The sequence below is a fragment of the Mus pahari genome, chromosome 1 (genome assembly GCF_900095145.1).
Source record: "Mus pahari chromosome 1, PAHARI_EIJ_v1.1, whole genome shotgun sequence".
In the NCBI taxonomy this organism is placed as follows: domain Eukaryota; kingdom Metazoa; phylum Chordata; class Mammalia; order Rodentia; family Muridae; genus Mus; species Mus pahari.
The window spans coordinates 155,898,998-155,917,515 of NC_034590.1; the positions used below are offsets into that span (position 1 = coordinate 155,898,998).

General features: G+C 48.1%; 1 protein-coding gene across 1 annotated transcript in view; it reads right to left on the reverse strand.

Annotated features, from left to right (window-relative positions):
- Nucleotides 1-18,518, reverse strand: part of Sec31b (SEC31 homolog B, COPII coat complex component) — a 29,118-nt gene that overhangs the window by 3,877 nt on the left and 6,723 nt on the right. The window contains 19 exon segments of the mRNA XM_021208943.2: nucleotides 254-413; nucleotides 3,045-3,206; nucleotides 3,708-3,881; nucleotides 4,523-4,668; nucleotides 5,219-5,345; nucleotides 5,575-5,753; nucleotides 6,319-6,418; nucleotides 6,708-6,806; nucleotides 7,011-7,085; nucleotides 8,649-8,879; nucleotides 11,479-11,573; nucleotides 11,576-11,612; nucleotides 12,062-12,105; nucleotides 12,108-12,222; nucleotides 12,358-12,457; nucleotides 13,772-13,914; nucleotides 14,449-14,592; nucleotides 15,480-15,575; nucleotides 15,789-15,984. Coding sequence (XP_021064602.2) covers nucleotides 254-413; nucleotides 3,045-3,206; nucleotides 3,708-3,881; nucleotides 4,523-4,668; nucleotides 5,219-5,345; nucleotides 5,575-5,753; nucleotides 6,319-6,418; nucleotides 6,708-6,806; nucleotides 7,011-7,085; nucleotides 8,649-8,879; nucleotides 11,479-11,573; nucleotides 11,576-11,612; nucleotides 12,062-12,105; nucleotides 12,108-12,222; nucleotides 12,358-12,457; nucleotides 13,772-13,914; nucleotides 14,449-14,592; nucleotides 15,480-15,575; nucleotides 15,789-15,984 — 2,423 coding nt within the window.

Sequence of the window (18,518 nt, forward strand, 5' to 3'; positions counted from 1 at the left end):
TAAAAAAGACAAAACAAGCTGGGAACACCCCTGTGATTCCAGCCCTGGGGGCAGAGGCAGACAGATCAGTTAAAGGTCATCTTGGGCTACACAGAAAGTAGGAGGCTAGCCTGAGTTACACAAGATGCTGGCACATATAAAACAACGGCCTCTCCAGGCAACATGAACACAGGCTGGGGAGACAGTATGTCTGTCTGCATGCTCGTCTCCCTGAGACCTCATCCTCCACCAGAAGAGAGCTTCCCTTGCTTACCAGGCCTTAGTCCAGGGACAAAATGCCCAGGCAGAGTTGCCTGGGGCCCAGGGAACCTGTGGTCACTTGAGCCCAGAGAAGGGCTGGGCTGGGAGGGGCTGAAGGGCATCACTAATGATGGCTGAGCTGTGGTCCTTGGCCTCACTGATGGAGCTGGGACCTGTGAGGAGCGAAAGGGGTCAGGGAGCTGGTGTGCTGTGGCCATTTCTCCCATGCCCCACCCCTGTAGCAACACCAGGGTCAAGCTGAAGGTCTTTAGTGTACAACGCCAGGTTCTCCATTATCTACTTCCTTTATTTAACCCCGTCCCAGGACCACAACCTATTGATGTTTTGTCGGTCTTTATTGGAAAGCTGCTGTTTCTTCTTGGCTCAATGTGCTTGCACATCTGTCCTCTGTGGTTGAGGTAGACGTAACGTCCGATTCCCTTGTCTGAGTAACTTAATCTTTAATATCCAATGAAAGGCTGGAGAGACTGCTTGATCCACATGTTAGAAGAGACCTAGTTCCCACAGCTTGTTCTCTGACTTCTACACATGCACCATGGCACACATGTACACACACATGCACACACACACACACACACACACACACACACACGTAATACATTTAAAAAGATCTCTTTTTCAAGTTCACTATGGTGGTTCAGGCCTTTAATCCCAGCACCCAGTAGGCAGAAGCCTGCATGTCTCTATGAGTTTAAGACCAAGCTGGTCTGCGTAGTGAGCTCTAGACCTACTGGGACTACATGGTGAGACCCTGTCACACACACACAAAAAAACTTTTAAAAGGAGGGGGGATAAGATCAGGTTGGGGGAGGGGATGGTAAGCCAGAGGGAGAGAATACTAAAGAGACAACTGGGGGGGGGGGCAGTGTGGATCTCTGGATGAGCTTGAGATCTTGTACAATAGAGACTCCCAGGAATGGAGACACCCTCTATGAGGGTGACCCTAGCTAAGACTCCTAGCAATGGGAGATACAGAGCCTAAACCGGCCATCTTCTGTAACCTGGCAAGTCTTCCAGTGGAGGGATTGGGATACCAACCCAGCCACAGAACCTTTGACCTACATTTTGTCCTGCCTACAGGATGGTAAAGGTGGTACAGAAATTCAACTAATGACTGGTCCTGCTTGAGACCCATGATGCCATGAGAGTGAGCCCACCTCTGACACTGCCCGGAGGGCTAGGAACCAGAGGCTGGAGATCCAGACACCTAAGATCGAACCAAACACAAATCGAAGAAAAAAAAAAGTCACTGAAGTGATTCCTAGTGATTCTATGCTGTACTCATAGACTGGTGTCTAGCCCAGTTGTCATCAGAGGCTTCACCAGCAACTGATGGGAACAGATGCAGAGACCCACAGCCAGACATCAGGCAGAGCTGGGGGAGTCATGGGGGAAAAGGGGAGGAAGAATTGTAGGAGCCAGAGGAGTCAAGGACACAACAAGAAAACCCACAGAGTCAACTAACCTGGACCATAGGAGATCACAGAGACTGAACCACCAGCCAGGGAGCCTGCCAGGGACTGACATGGGCCCTCCACACGTTACAGTTGTGTAGCTTGATCTTCTGACAGTGGCAGCAGGGGCTGTCTCTGACTCTTTGCCTTTGGGACACTTACCCCTACTTAATTGCCTCATCTAGACTTAAGAGAAGAGGAGGGGTCTGTTTTCACTGAAACTTGCTATGCCATGGCTAACTGATATGCATGGGAGGCACAGATGGGGTGAGGAGGAGGGAGGTTCGAGGGAGGGACTGGGGGAAGGGTGGGAGGGGAAACTTCAGTCAGCATGTAAAATAAATAAAAAATTTAAAAAGCAGTATGATAACTGGAGAGATGGCTCAGTGGTTAAGGGTATTCCCTTAACCCACTGGTGTTTGTTTGTTTGTTTATTCTTCTCTCATATATGACATCTTGACCACAGTTTTTATTATGTGAATAACAATTTAAAAATAAATCTTTTAAAATGTAATACTTTTTTAAGTCTCAGATTAAATAATCAGCATCATACCCATTCTAGAATATTTCCTGAACTTCACTACTCAACACACACACACACATACACACACACATACACACACACACATTTACACACATATACACACACATACACACACACATACACACACACATACACACACATACACATACACACACACATACACACACACATACACACACACATACACACACACATACACACATACACACACATACACACATACACACACATACACACACTCATACACATACACACACATACACACACATACACACACATACACACACACATACACACACACATACACACACATATACACACACATACACACACATACACATACACACACATACACACACACATACATACAAACACATACACACACATACATACACACACATACACATACACACACATACACATACACACACACACATACACACACACACATACACACACCACAGGAAATTTCTTTTCCTTCTATATAATCCCATAGCACCTTGCTATATCAATCATGGCTATTCTAAATTCTACATTTTTTTTTGAATATGCTATCCTTCCACTAGATGAACTACTTGAGAGCAAAGATTATAATTTGTGTCCCTATTTTCTAAGATCCTAGTGTTTATTCAATGAATAGTTACTAGAAAAAAATGCCTGAATCTCAAATGGTTCTGTGAAGTTAGGAATTTTCATCTGGTTTTGGACACTAAAATATCCCAACTGTCTACAACCATAAACACTTTTGAGTGGATAGATAAACTAGCTAACAGATAAGGTCCTACCTGGCGAGGAGGCTGGAGCCCCATTCTGTTTGATGATGTCTCTTTTGAGTGGAGGGCAGCTCCTACAGCAACTCGGGGGAAAGGGAAAGCAGGAGCCTGTTGGCCTAAGACAGCAGAACCTTGGGCATGGAAAAGCCGATCTCTCAGCTGCTGAACTGCTGGCTAAGGTTGTAATAAGGAAGAGCTGGGTTAGGAAATGAAAACAAGCAAACATCTTTTCTTACAAGCCTGGCCTCTTTCATCAGACTCTGGATTACTGTTTATATAGTCTCTGGTAACACGAAGAGACCCAAAGTTCCCTGATCCCTGCCAAACACTTGCACGCCTCCCTCCTGGCTATGCTCTGAGCCGGGAGTGCCCCACAAGGAGGACTTCTCTTTGAAGGTTTAGTTCAGCTGTTCTAAGCCCTGGAAAGCCTTCCTTCAGGGCTCCAGGAAAGCCGCCCGCCTTTTCCCTGCAGTCCCACAGTGCTCAGTGCAGCCTTCTGTTAGGACACTGTAAGTGACTAATAGGTGATCTATCCCAACAGACTGCGGGCTGCTAAAGGAGAGAGATCTTATCTCTCCTAGGCACTCCAGCATTGGTATAGGACGTAAAACATGGGTGTGTGTGCTGCTGGATAAAAGAATAAGATGATCTGTTCTCTATCATGGCCTCTCTCACCTGGGTACAGTCGCTGGGTAGGAAGCTCATGGCAGTGGCTAAGCTGCCCTGGGCTGCTAGGAGACTGGCATACTGGGTGAGCCTGTGTGTTGTGGCAGGACCTGGGCTCATCTTATTAGAGCCCTGAAGGAGCTCCAGGCTCCTGCGGAGGACTGTCACCTGCTCCATTAGCTCCTGCAGGGACAAGGATGAAGGTGATCCACCTTTTCCATGCACACCTTGCTCTGTCCCAGAGGCTCATCCAGGACCATCGTACCACGGATGGTGGCTCCAGGAACATCGTACCACGGGAAAGAGCACTTTGACACCCCATGGTGAAGGCAACAGACAGTCACATGAAAGAGACATGATGGAGGGGGCCTCGCTCCTTAAGCTACTAAGATTGAGACCAATGGACTGCATCTGGGCCTTGGATTTCTATGCATCTGTTTCTTCTTGGTACCTCTTTATCCCTTCCTGCGTGTATGTCACTGACCAGACTGAACTGTTTCATGAGACTCTGTTCTCCCCACAAGCCTATGACTTCACCTTCTCTGATTACCCACAGAACACCTGATACGGTTTAGGTCCATAGAAGGTTTCATGGAAATTCTCAAATACTGGGTTGACTTGTGTGGTGAGTCTTTGAATGGCAACATTTTCTGAAGGCTCATAGCCAACCTAGACATCCTGAGGGAGTAAGGTAATTCCTGACATTAGGCACGGAGGGCCCTCTGCTCTTCCCTAACATTTGGGTCTAGCTTACCTAGATGTCCCAGCTCACTGATCTGAACAACCCTACCACTAGTGGCCAGAACTCTGGAGAGAAGAGGTACCTGCAGAGCCATGGGGCTCGAGGCTTGCTGGACTTTTGCCCAGCTCTCTACCAGCCGCTCCACACTCCCTGAGCACACATAGCAGAGTCTGGCTTCAGAGGTGAGTGCCCTGCCTTCTTCCTGCTCCATGCGAATTCCCAGCATGTCTGTGGAGAGACGCAAACATGTTTACCAGCACAGCTTCCCTATGCTATCTTCCTGCACATTTGGAAACAAGTGGAAGACTGTGATCTCTCAGACAAGAGTCTTCACTGGCTTTAAGACAACTCGGGGGAGAGAGATGGCCCCATGATAAAGAGCACATTCCATTCTTACAGAGGACCTGGGTTTGATTCCCAGAACCCACTCAGCAGCTCACACCTAACTATAACTTCAGTTCCAGTGAAGCTGTCTACTTCCTCCTTCAATGGGACCCAGGCATACACATGGTACATACATTATATATATGCAGGCAAGATACTCATAATATGTAAATAAAAATAAAAGATAAATCTTTTAAGCTAACCTTGCTCTATAGAAACAGTCAAAGAATTTGCCATGTGACAGAGAAATAAAACAGAACTTATACAATGCCTCCAAGAAACAAGAAGCTACAATCCCTCTCCTGGCTGAGCCCTTCCTTCCAGATCCCAGGCTGACCGGCCCTCTGCCTCCACTTTGCATAAATCTGTTGGCACATGCTGGACTCACACCTACCACAAAGCTCAGGGAACTTCTCTGGCCCTGAATATGTCAGTAGCAAGGCCAGCGCTTCTCTCCAGTTCTTCAGGCTACAGGCACATACTAGGTCCTTCCAGTTCTTCTTTACAACACAGGCTAGAAGCTGTACTGGGCAGAAAGGGAGAAACCCTCAGCCTTCCATCCCAGCACAGTCAGCAGGGATGTTCCAACAGAGCCTCTCCTGTTAGAATACTCAGCACGGTTAGCAATGACGTGGAGGTCGTTAGAGTAGAGGGACAGGTAGATTTCACACACCAGTCCCAAGGGATGGGCCTCCACCTGCCCATGTCCAAGCCATCCCCTCCCTTCTTCTCCTGGGTGACAAGCAGTACCGAGGAGGTTTTGGTTCTCCTCTTGGCTAGGTAGCGTTCTTGTGTCCACTTGAGCAGCTCTGCATCCCCAGCCTGAGCCAGGATGATGGCATCAGCAAAGCGTTCCTCCCTCAAACACAGCTCCACAGCAGAACGCAGTTCTCCGAGCAGCAGGGCCTGGCTCAGGAGTCCATCAGTGTCTGCAGACAGCACATCACTGGCCCTCACATACTCACTTCCTTCCCAAGAACAGAGGCTCCCCCTCTGGCTCCAGTTCTTCAAAGATGGCTGAGATAGGAAAGCTTCCTCTGTGGTGTGTTGGAGGCACGTCTGCAAACTGTCTCTAAATTAGGCAGCCTGGTTCCACAAAACCCCCAAGTTTCACTTCTGGGCAACAAAATGTAGTGTCTTGGGATGCCCTGGTACAACTGAAACTTTCTAAAACAGGACTCAAATCAGGGAGGACCTTGTATGCAGGATCACAAACGGGATGTGTGCTTTTCTTGGCATGGGCAAGGTCACGGTTTTGTTTTGTTTTTTAACAAGAAAATTATGGAATAGAAAGAAAAAAAAAACCTTGGCAGAAGGCCATCCAGAGAAAGGCCCAGTCACTAGAGCGAGCACAGCACCCACTATCTGGAACAGACCCACCAGTACCTGACATTTTAGGTGGGAGGCAAGGGGGAATAAGCAACTCTTAAAACCAAAACCTCTGGGCCCATCTGCTCCCATGCAGTGATCTCCTCTCTCCCAGGGCCAGGGTACCTTCTGTGGTGGGGATCTCCCAGGGAGTCATGTTCTGAGGGATCAGCTCATCAAAGAAGGCTGAGGGTGCAGAGGCTTCCTTGGCAGTGTGTTTGGAGACCTGTACACAGAGGGACAGGTGTGACTGTGTAGGAACTGAAGCCAGAACACAGACAGCATGCTCTAGGCAAGAGCGCTACCATTTGTGTCCTAATATACAAAACAAAAAGAATGCACAGGTCCGTTTGGGAAGCATCCGGTGGGCTCTGTGTTCTACTCTGACTCCAAGTGAGCAAAGCCTTCTCGGGGAGCTTACTGAGAACAAGCGAAAGGACCAGCAAGGAGACTGTTCCCTAGGAGACAGGTTTCCTGTGCTCCCATGAGTCAGGCTCCGGGGACTCCAACCATACCTGGGCGCAAGGGCTGTGTGCTCTGGTGCTTTTGAGGTCAACCGCCTCAAGCTGAGGGCTTTCCTGTGATTTCGAGTCGCTCTTCAGGCAAGTGTCCACCTGTGTGGAGACCCTTATGAGTGCCAGCCAGGCTCCCACAAGTCTGATGCTCCCCATTCACCCACCCCAAACTCTCCAAGATTCTTCACCCACTTTTCCAGAGACAGGCCTAATTCCAGGAGGTAAAACACACGTTGGTGATGGATTGAGGCTGGGTGTCCCTGGGCAGAGGCAGGGCAGAGGCCCTAGCAGGGCTCTACTCACCTTCTTCTGAAGCTCATCTCTGCTGTAACCTAACAGCCCGAGGAACTTGAGCCTGGAATCGTGCTCTAAGGTCACCTAAGGAACCACAAATACAGAAACATTTCCACCAAATGAATGTAAATGAGCATTCTCCTCTACCATGATGGATACCTGTACCAGTGTACCCTCACATACAGCCCCGTGGACCCTCAAAATGGTGATCCCACCTTTTACCTTTCTTCCTCAATGGTTTTTGCTGGGCTGTGAACAGTATTATCACAGCCCTTTGCCATGTTGACATGAGAACTGGACCTTCAGTTGACTTCCTAACTTAGCTTACCTTAGTAACCCAATGAGAGTAAAACACTGGCTGTTTAGAGGTGGTACTTCTTGTAATTGATTGGTTATTGTACTTGACCTGGAACTGGGTAAATCGTAAATAACCCATATGAACACCATGTCAGGTTTCTGGCTTCACAGACTCTGGGCACTGGGCATGTCCCTATGGGGACTCTGAAACGGACAGTTGGCTTTTCTATCCGAGCAGCGTGCAAGTCAGGGCACCTTATACATCGTCCGTGTCCACCTGGATCATCTCTTTGCATCTGAGCTGTCTGGGGAGCTGAAGGGAACTCTGAATTGTTGCATGAAATACTGAAAAAAACACACGGCAGGAGAGTGCCACCGGCACTGCCCTAGTCTCCACACCCTGAGGAGACTGATGCCAAGTGTAACCTTCATGGTCCTGGGATCTAAATGCAGGGTTGAAAAGATACTGGCAGAGGATGCACAGGAACAGTACCCAAAGCCAGCTTCCCACCAAATTGCTGACACCAAGGGCCAAGAAGCAGAACCAGTCTACCCCACTCTCTATTTCTCCTACACTGACCCATGATTCTGACTATAGTCTTTCTTACATCTCTAGCCTTCCTCCTCCTTCCATGCCCTTCCTGGGAAATGACTTTCCAAAGCTCTGGGTATTTTAACTTACATTTATTTACTTATTTTTTTGTGTGTACGTGTATAGCACATGTAAGTATGAATACATGTGCTTTTGTGTGTGTTTGCATGTGAGTGTGTCTGTGAATACATATATGTATGAGAGCAAGCAAGAGGGAGAGAGAGAGAGATGTATAAGAGCAAGTGGGAGACAGAAAGACAGAGACAGAGAGACAGAGGTAGTACCAAGCCCAGGGCATGCTAGGCAAGCAGGCTGCCACAAGCTCTCTCTCACATCCCTGACAAGCACACGCTCTCCATGCTATAACATGATGACCCAGCAAAGACTACAACTGCATCCCTCACGCTCAAGTGGAGTGGCCTAACAGGGGCCTGCCCTGGGTTACCTCAAACAAATCCAAAACTTGCTTATTTTCATGCATCTCTCCCGTGAACCCTTCCTTTGGTGTGATTCTATGAAAGCGTCTGCCTTGGCTGGCAAAGTATTCAGGACACCAGCAGCAGCAGCGACACCCCACCACCCAAGTCTTTACAGTGGGCTTTGAGCTTCTAGAAAACAGTGAAGACTCTGTGTCCAGAGGACATAAAAAATACTAAGTCAGGGGAAAGGGTCACAGTGTGCTTATTATGTCTCCTGGAGGTGACAGGGGCTGGAATTCTGGGTCTCAGGAAAGAGCAGCTAACCTTCAAGCCTCCTACCTTCAGAAACTGCCAGAGCATCTTCTCGCAAGGCAATGACATTTGCTGAATCTTGCTCTGACAATAATTAAGGAGATTTCCGGATCCCAAGGCCTCCTGCAGCACAGCTGACCGAGTTAGGACTTCTGACTCTGTGATGACTTGACTGATGAAGACAGGGTGGGGGCAAGGCTGTGTCACCTGCTGGACAGGGCTGCTGGGAAGGCCAAAAGTAACCAGCTTTCCCCCAAACTGGTAAGGAAATGTAAGAAAGAAGGAGGTTATGTTTTCAAGCCAATAGCTAGCAAGATTTCAGAGCAGGCCATCTATTGAGCAAGCCTTGGAGATTATGGTGGTTTGAATGAGAATGGCCCCCCATAGGCTCGTCTGTTTGAATGCTTGGTCATCAAGGAGTGGCACTACTTGAGAAGGATTGGGGGTGTGACCTTGTTGGAGTAGGCATGGTCTTGCTGGAGGAAGTGTGTCACTGTGGGTGGGTTTTGAGGTTTTAAGGGCCCAAGCCAGGCCCAATGGCTTTCTCTCTTCCTGCTCTACAGATCCAGAGATAGAGCTCTCAGCTACCATGTCTGCCTGTATGCTGGCATACTCCTCCACCATGATGATAATGAACTAAACCTCTGAAACTGCAAGCAAGCCCCCAATTAAATGTTATCTTTTATAACATTTGGTCATGGTGTCTCTTCACAGCAACAGAATAATAACTAAGACACTGGAAACCAACAGAAAGTTGCTAGGATGAAACAGGATCAAGAATTGAGTGCCAAATGGGTACTATAGAAATCTACTCTCACCAGCTTAAAATCTCACCACACGGTACTCTCTGCCACTTCCCAGTTCAGTACCACCATCTCTCAGCATGTGGCCTGAACAAGTGGTACAATCACAGACTATGTCACTAGAGTGCTTGCTAGCATTTGTTTTTTTTTCAGTCTTCCAATCCAAGGTTTAGACCCTTCCCTATTGCTCACAGCACCCTATTGCTACCCAAGACTGTATAATGGTTTGGCAGACCACAGAAGAACACTTACACTCCTCTGGCATGCATGAAACCCCTAAAAGGTAGGGCCAAACATGTCTGCCCCAGCATCTATATTCTTGATCATTTATATGAGTGCTCCATGTTCCCAAATCGCTCAGCTCACCCCCTTCTGGGCCTTTACTCCACTTGAGGCCATCAAATGAATCTGACACTTTACATCGAGCACATGGCACAAAGTCAGAGGTTTATCAATTCTTTCTCTGGCCATTCACAGTCCTGGTCACACAGTGCAAGTCCCAAGCTCTCCAGTCACCAGGTCACACCCCAGACAATAATACCAAAAGCTGGGTGAGGGTAACATCAGTCATTTTGAAACCCTCAAGTCAGTCCGGTGTGTTACCAGGATTGGCTCACAGCTCCAGTCCCTAACTAGTCATTATTTCCCTTCCTAAGCCCCACTCCCTTAGTGAATCTTCCAGTCAGAATCATATCACCTACTGAACAAACGTTAGACTGCAGCTTTGCGCACCACAAAACCACTTAAATTATTAATTAACACTTGGCACTGGTAAAGCATGCTGTGCTGGCCCTCCTACTTCTGTCTTACAAATAAGATACTGAAATCCTTCTTCAGAGTCACCCAACTAACAACAGAGCTATGACAAGAACTCTTCACTCCAGCACTGCGGCCATTTCTGCCGGTGGTAGTGATGGTGCTTGAGCACTTCAGTCCAGGGCCACGGGCATGCTAAGCGAGCCTTCTCTTGAGCTACGCCCGCAGCACCCACTCCTGGTATTTAGAAAGGCATTCCTTCCTGGGCATGCTAGCCATTTCTTTGTAATAAAACCACTGACTGTAAATGTGAGAATGTCTCCTCTTATACATCCTTTTCCTAATCAAATCCAGTAGCTAAAGCATTGTTTGGAACATCAGGACCTTCTTGCTCCTCAAAGCATTGGTCCTCAGACTAGCAGCAAAGATAGCATCTGGAAATGTGCTGGGAAACTGGACGTCTTGAGCTCTACATCAGAGCCACTGAACCAGAACTTGAGGTTTAGTAAGATCCCCAAGTGACCTTTATTCTCACTAGAGTTTGAAAAGCTCTCCTCTTGGGGTATAAAAATCAACAAGGCAGAACCTAGCCTTACAGAATCTATTACTAGGGTCTCCAGACACATATGATGCATTGTATGTAATGCATGCCATATAAAATATGATACAGAATTACAGAAATAAAAATCTCAATAGGATGGAGCTGAGGTTAGCTGGGATTGAGGGCTGAGGAGGAGGCCCTCAGAGTCTGCCACGGGGTTCAGAGGAAATGGGGGAGCCACGGATAAGACACAAGAGAGGTGAGGAGCTGTTCATGGGGCAGAAATGAAATGAGTCACACGTAACTGGACTACAAGGAACATATGAGAATGAGAAGGGAACTGTCACGGGGAAAGCAAATGGGGCCCAAGCATGTTTAGCCTTAGGTCTCTAAGGCAGGGGAAGCTCAGAACCTTTGAGGAGACGGATGGCAGGATAAAATCTATGTGGTTTTCTTTCCTTCCTGTATGCCTTGCCACCAGTCCAGACATCTAAGAGTTCCGGAAACCTCAGGAAGGATCTCGAGCTCTTTATCGTAAGCAGGAGGTCTAAAGCTGTAGATTTCCCTTCAGAAGGATTGGCAGGTGAGCTAGGTTGCAGAATGGTGACGGGGCAGAGGGAGAAGCTACATTATGCACCTGCTTGAGAGGCGGAATGGGGCATGATCTGAACAGGCACTGGGAACCAAGCTCTGGAATGCAGCTCCTTGCTGGGCACAGGAGAGGCACTGCACACAAACAAACACCGCCAACACTCACAGCAAATGAAACGCCTGCTGGCCTTCTCATCCACTTGGGAGGCTTCTTCAAGGGAGGGATGAGTGATGCTTGGGCCACCTGCTCAGGCACCTGCATGGGGGGAGAGGTTCACCTTTGCTAAAGGAAGAGGAAATCTAGAGGGAAAAGCTACCTGTGTCACCAGTATTGAGAGACATCTCAGCGAGGAACTCTCCCTACAAACTCAATTTTGGGGTGAATCCCTGCGATGCCCAATTTGACCTACCTGGGGCAGACTCTCACTGAGGCTGAAAGAAGATGGGAGACTCAGGTGTCTGAGCCTCTTGGACAGCAATATTTAAAGTCTACATAGGAGTGTGACACAAGGTAGATACACAGCAGAGAAGGAACTATGTCAGTCCATACTGTGAGATAACAGATGTAAAGGTTCAGCGTGAATAACAAGGAGTAAGATGCTTCTTCCAAGGAAGTCAGGGACCTGATACACAACACGGCCCTCTAAAACCCACAGCCTGCTGCCCTTTTCCAAAGCTATGTGCCCTTCTCTCATCCCCCGAATACAGAAAGCCCCGCCCTCCAGCACTCTCTACCAAGCCCCTCAAACCTCGTCAGCCTGCCTCATGTGCTGGGCTTCCCAGCTCCTACCATCACAGAGTACAAACTGATCCAGCCATCGAAGGAGACAGCAGAGAACACGGGAGGGCTCTGAGGGCACCACTGAACGTCAAAGCACCAGCGGCTCTGTGTGGGCAGCTTGTAGACCACCTGCCACAAGAGAGCGCAAGCATGAGGAACAGCTCAGGAAACACTGACCTATTGGTAACAGACATAGGAACAGGTAGCTGGGATTCCCCTGCAATCCGACCTCCGTTACAGCACGCCACAGCAGGACCGGCCTACCTCACTGCTTGACAGGTTCCAGCAAAAAATCTGGCTGTCTTTGGCAGTGCTAAGCAGCAGTTCAGCATCAGCCTGGCTCCAGGACATCGACAAGATGCCCCTAAAAGTGAAAACAAAGAGGAACCGCTGTTTGTGGAATGCCAGCCCTGAGCGGGCACCTTGTATGTCTTAGATACGGCTTGAACGGATGATCTAACTTGATTTTTCAAAGAGAACAAAGCTTTGAAAAGTGAGTATCTGTTAGACAGTGGCCTAGCCAAAGTCCACAGCACAGCCTGAGCGCTATGCACTGCTCCACCCTGCTGACGTTCAGCAATGAGAGTAGAATCGTGAATTAGTAGGAATCACACAAACATCCATTTCTGGGATGCTTTTAGTCCCCTAGTAAAGGCCTAACTCTCAAAAGTCCTGAAGGAGGGACCTGGGAGACACTTCAGTTGGTGAAATGCTCTCTGGGCATGAGGACTTGGGGTGGGTCCCTAGCACCTATGTAACAAACTTGGCAAGTCCATAGAATTCTGGGGAGGCAAAAGCATTAGGATCTCTGGGGTTGAGTGGCTAAGCAACCATCCCTAGTTGGAGAGCCTAAGACTCAGTGACAAGACTGTCTCAATAAACATGTCCTAAGGAACAATACACTCACACACACACACACACACACACACACACGAGAGAGAGAGAGAGAGAGAGAGAGAGAGATAGAGAGAGAGAGAGAGAGAGAGAGAGAGAGAGAGAGAAACACGAGAGCACTAAAGGAGAAATAAAGACAACATGGCCCCCTGGTTAGAATACGCTGTGGCTCTGCTTCCTCTGCTGTGGGCCCCAGAGCTACAGCTTCAGGACAGGTCTTCCTGAAGCAACAGGAGCCAAGCTGCTTTTATTAAGAGGTCTGGCAGGAGGCTCTCCACTCAGAGAAATGAACACTGTTCTCAGAGCAAAACCTAGGACCCTCCCAGTACAGGACAGATGCAGCAGTGAGAGGTCTGTGGGTCTCTGAAAGAAGGCTCTGGAGGAGATGCTGGGACCTGACCTCTTCGTACTTCTCTTTTGCTCCATGGCCGTGGTGAATGGCTTTTCTCCCTACACACTCCTGCCATAATTTGCTGCCACATCAAAGTCTCCAAAGTAAGGACACTAATCAATCATGAACAGAGAACAAAGCTTTCTTTATAAGTTAATTACCTTGGGTAGTTATTATAGTAATAGAAACTAACAAGGGTCAACTGGCTCAAGTATTTCTCATGACCCATCTCTGGAGGTTACATGGAGTCCCAGCTCTTCCCAGAAGCCCAGGCTCCAAAGGAACTCCTCTTAGTTGGAGATACAGCCGTGTTCTCTGCAATGTCTTGGAAACCATGGAAGGTGTCCACTGCTAAATGAGGCCCACATGTGTGAACAGGGCTGGAGACGCTACCTGCTGTGGCTCTCCAGCACCTTCAGGGGTGACGAAGCAAAGCGCAGGTCCCACAGCTGAATGACTGGGAGACGGTCATCTTCTGAGCACAGCACTAGCTGAGTGGCTATGTCTGGGTTCCAGGCCAGGCCTGAGCAGTTCATCTGTTAACAAAGAAGATCCCAGTGGGTAATATACCGAACCCCTCAGATTATCAGCCCGTTCTGCCCAGGTGGAATGAGACTACTCTGAGGGTACCCTGTGTCTCCTCAGCAATAAGTGGGGGTCATGAACAAACAAAGAATGTGACAAGAATCCAGGTCAGCTGCTTGGCTTCCCAAGCATTCACTGTTTATAAGAACTCTGCTATGGGGCTGCATCCACACTTGAAAGTGGCGCACGCCTTTAATCTCAGCTCTCGGGAGGCAGAGGCAGGCGGATTTCTGAGTTCGAGGCCAGCCTGGTCTACAGAGTGAGCTCCAGGACAGCCAGGGCTATACAGAGAAACCCTGTCTCTGAAAAAAAAAGAAAGAAAGAAAGAAAGAAAGAAAGAAAGAAAGAAAGAAAGAAAGAAAGAAAGAAAGAAAGAAAGAAAGAAAGAAAGAAAGAAAGAGAATCCTGACCCGGAGCAAGAGCAGATCCCACTGTTTGGCGTGAGGAAAGTCAGAGTGCAGGCCCGTGTCCTGGTCACTACTCACCCTGCTGCTGTGGTCGCTGACTTTGATGATGGGCTCATTCTTCCTGAGATCCCACACAACCGCCTTGCCGCTGGGGTGAGCAGAAGACAGAATGTGCTGGACTTGGCGGTTCCAAGACAATGCTTTAATGTCTTCTGGGGGGTTCTGAGGAAAGATGGTAAAAGAGACAACCTGCCATCCCCTGAGTTAAGTGGCATCTACCATTTTGCTCCTCCCAACGGCCCACGGGAAGCTGAAAGGAAGCAGGAGGTTCCTCCTACTAACAACCTTAGGGACTGGGATTACATTTTCCAAGAAAGATGCTTCAGGTATGGATACAGAAGTGAGAGGGAACAGCTGGCACACCTGGCTTTAGCTCTAAGCCAAAGTTCTCTTAAAAGTATAGAGTCAAGGTTGAAAAGTAACCTCCTGTCTGTAGGACAGAGGAGAAATCTGACAGAGGAAACAGATATAAAGAGCCCCTGAGAAAACGAGGCAGGAAGAACAGAGTGACTTTCAGGGTAACAAGTGCTAGCCAACCCACATTTGCTTCATGATGAAACACAAGACAGAGAAAAGCAAATAGGTAATCCAAGCTACAGACCGACAGAGGAGGCACACGCAGAGGCAAACCAGACCTGAGAGCCGCACACAGAGACAGCCCCTTCCCACAGCAAAACAATGGTGGTGTGTCCAGGGTTCGCTCTCTCTTCTCTGCGGAGTGCAGGGCCTAGCCAGCCCTCTCCCCACAACTATGATACATGTCACTCCTTGCCTGTCTTGGTGTCTTCTGGTCCCCCTGCCCTTCACTTCTTTCCGGGAATTCTTTGAGCAGCAACCAACCACCATGAGCCAACTGCTCTGCATGCCCTCTCTCTTGACTCTTAGGTGGCTGGTAGCCTGTCCATCTGTGGGGTTTTATTGCCCTCCAGTGGTAAAGCTGGAAATCTCTGTTACTTTGCTGGCTCCAGCATTCAAAACTTTACCTGGGAAAACCTGGCTGTACACCCTAAGAGGCAGCCCCAGGTCAGAGGGAGGAGGGAGCCCCTCACCTGTGACTTGGATCCAGGTGTCATTGGGACAGTCAGGTGGTTCAAATCCCAAATGAAGATCTCAGAATCACTGGCTCCTGAGGCCAGAAGATTGCCCTGTGTGAATAAAAGATATTTCTGAAGATGACCCCCTACACACACACACACTCCCACCTCAGAAATGGAGAAAGAGGAGACCCGTTTGGGAGACCCAGAGCCTCCCCCATTACAGTTCAGAGCTACAGTCTGGAGGCCACAAGAGAATGCTTCCATTCGGGCATGCGTCGTCATGCCTTGACCAGGTCTGATCAGCTAAGACATAGCCAGTACCTGGAAAGGATTAAAGTCCAAGGCTCTGACAGCTCCAGTGTGTTTCTGTTTCTGGGCAATCACGGGCTCCTTCCCTGAAGAAAGGATGTGGGTCACATTGTATAGAGTCAGCATGCCATTGTCTCCTCCACCAGCAATAACCCCGGAGTTTTCCAGAAGCCCACTGCCAGCGCTTCCCCAGATTAGCTTGTGAAACCTACAAAGGCAAAGAATCTGTGTCAACAGCAAGGAAGGCACAGGTCAGAGTGCAGAGGACGGACGACGCCTTTGCCAACCTCTCCTATCGAGCAGGCTTCCCCAGCCCAGGCTTCCCCAGCCCAAGCCTGTATCTGCTTGTCTATTTTCTTCTTTCTCCAGACCCAGAAGGGACGTCTCCCCTGCCCGGTCTTGCACTTTCTTTAGGAAAAAGAAATACTCCAGGCTGGAGAGATGGCTCATCAATTAAAAGCACTGAGTGCTCTTCCAGGGGTCCTGAGTTCAATTCCCAGCAATCACATGGTGGCTCACAACCATCTGCAATGGGATCCGATGTTGTCTTGTGGTGTGTCTAAAGACAGCAACAGTGTATGCACATCCATGAAATAAATAAATAAATCTTTAAAAAGAAAAAGAAAAAAGATACTTCATCTATGTTAAACTAAGATCAAGAAAGTCACCATCCGGGTTATATGGGAGTGTTGCTCTTTTGTTTTGTTTTAAAGTTAAAATCGGGCTACATAGAGACTGTGATAACTACTGCAAATAGACTCCATCACATAGTCCTCATTGCTCAAATAGTCAGATGATGCAGCCTGGCCAGTATGGGATTCTGCCTGTGATTCCAGTAACTGAGAAATGGAGACTGGAGAATCAGGAATTCAGGATCTTGTAATTAAGCACATTCAAGGCAGGTTTGGGCTATATGAAACCTAATCTCAAAAAAAAAAAAAAAAAAAAAGTCAATCTCATTCCTTGACAACTTGTCACATAACACAATTTTACATGCTTTACAAGTACTCATTTAATATTTAGCAGCTCTATAAAGAAGTTCTATCATGTCCAATTTCGAGTAGGGAAGCGAGCTTGGAGAAGTTATGCAGCTTCAGTTCATGTTCACAAAACTAATCAAGTCTAGCCCATCTCATGCAGGAGCCTATCTCGTATGGGTCACAATCAAACAATTCCCTCAAACAACTATTGTCCCATCTCAAACTCAAGGTGAGAAAGCCGTAGGACCTCCCTTCGCCCGGCCTTTCCCATATGCTAACCCAATGGAATAGACATACAACTGCAATGGGTCAGCACGAAGAAAAAGAGGCACAAAATACTAAATACCCAACTAGGGAAACACTTTCCTGGCTTTCTGGAGGTATTTCTAAACAAACAAACAAACAAACAAACAAACAAACAACAGTGCCAGTGTTTTGCACAAAAGAAAAAGACAAACCCTAGATCTCCAACCAAAAGACCTGGGTCTCATGCAAAGCTCCATGGGAAAACATCTGAAATCCTCAGGCCTGAGAGTGTTGGGGGATGGGGTCCTGTCTTGCTTTCACTGTGGCTAACCATGAGAGAAGGTTTCACAGCAAATGTCACAAGATCCCTAGGTGCAACAAAACATTTCCACACCCTGATGGGCAAGGGAGCCAACTGAACGGGAATTGACAGAGCAAGAGTTTGTTTACCAGGCATTTGAGCCGAGCTAGCTTGGCAAGAGCGTGAACCTGAACAGTGGCCCAGGCGGGGCTGCATCTGCAGAATGGAAGGCTGACACGACAGGTTGGGGGGGGGGAGTGCCTCTGGGGCTATCACCGGACAGTGAGCAGCTTTCTAAAGTGATGCCATCTCCATGGGGCAGAAGAAAAAGTCCAAACAGACCCAGGAGGGTGTCAGTGTCATCCAGGAACTAGGGGTCTGTGAGTAAACAACTACAGACAGGAGGGGAAGACACAGGTCACACGGGAACCAGAGATGAATAAGAGTAAAGGGACCTGACCCCTCAGGAAGAAGTCACCCTATGGTTGGAGAAGAGGAAAATTACCTCAGAGAGGCAGAATACAGAGTATGACAAATTGGTTCTTTATACTCGCTGCAGCAAGTATGTTTCTACTGTTCACTACCCTGTTAGCGTGGTGAAGCCAACTCCTGGAGAGGCTGTGCTAGAAAACACCCAAGAGACCAGGGACCTGTGGCCAGTTAATCCCGGAAGGAGACTGTTACACCGTGGCCTCATGTGACTGCTCGTTATAGCTGCCTTATCTTCTTGTAAGTTGGAATTTTGGAAAATGAAGCTAAGGGCTAGAGAGATGGCTCAGTGGTTAAGAGCACACACTGCTCTTGCCTGTTAACCCAGCCAGAGAATCCAACACCTCTGGCCTCCTTAGGGACCACCAAGCACTCACATGTACACACCCATACACAGACACAGATGCATAACTAAAACGATTTTTTTTTAAAAAGGACATACAGTTAAAAGTAAAAAATGATGGCATTTATCATGGAAACAGGAAGTGGGGTTAAAGAAGAGAGGAGAAGACATGTTTGTGTAGGGAAACCATGACTGTAAATATGAGGATGCATGGCATCCTCTGATGAAGATGCACCTAGAATTCTGATGGGCTACATCTAAAGAATGCACAGACCTAACTATGCCTACAAAGGGCCAGGAATGTGAAGGTCCAGAGAAGAGACACACCACCAAATCTACACAGTAACAGATGCTCTGAAGTGACTCAAGGCCGAACTGAGAAC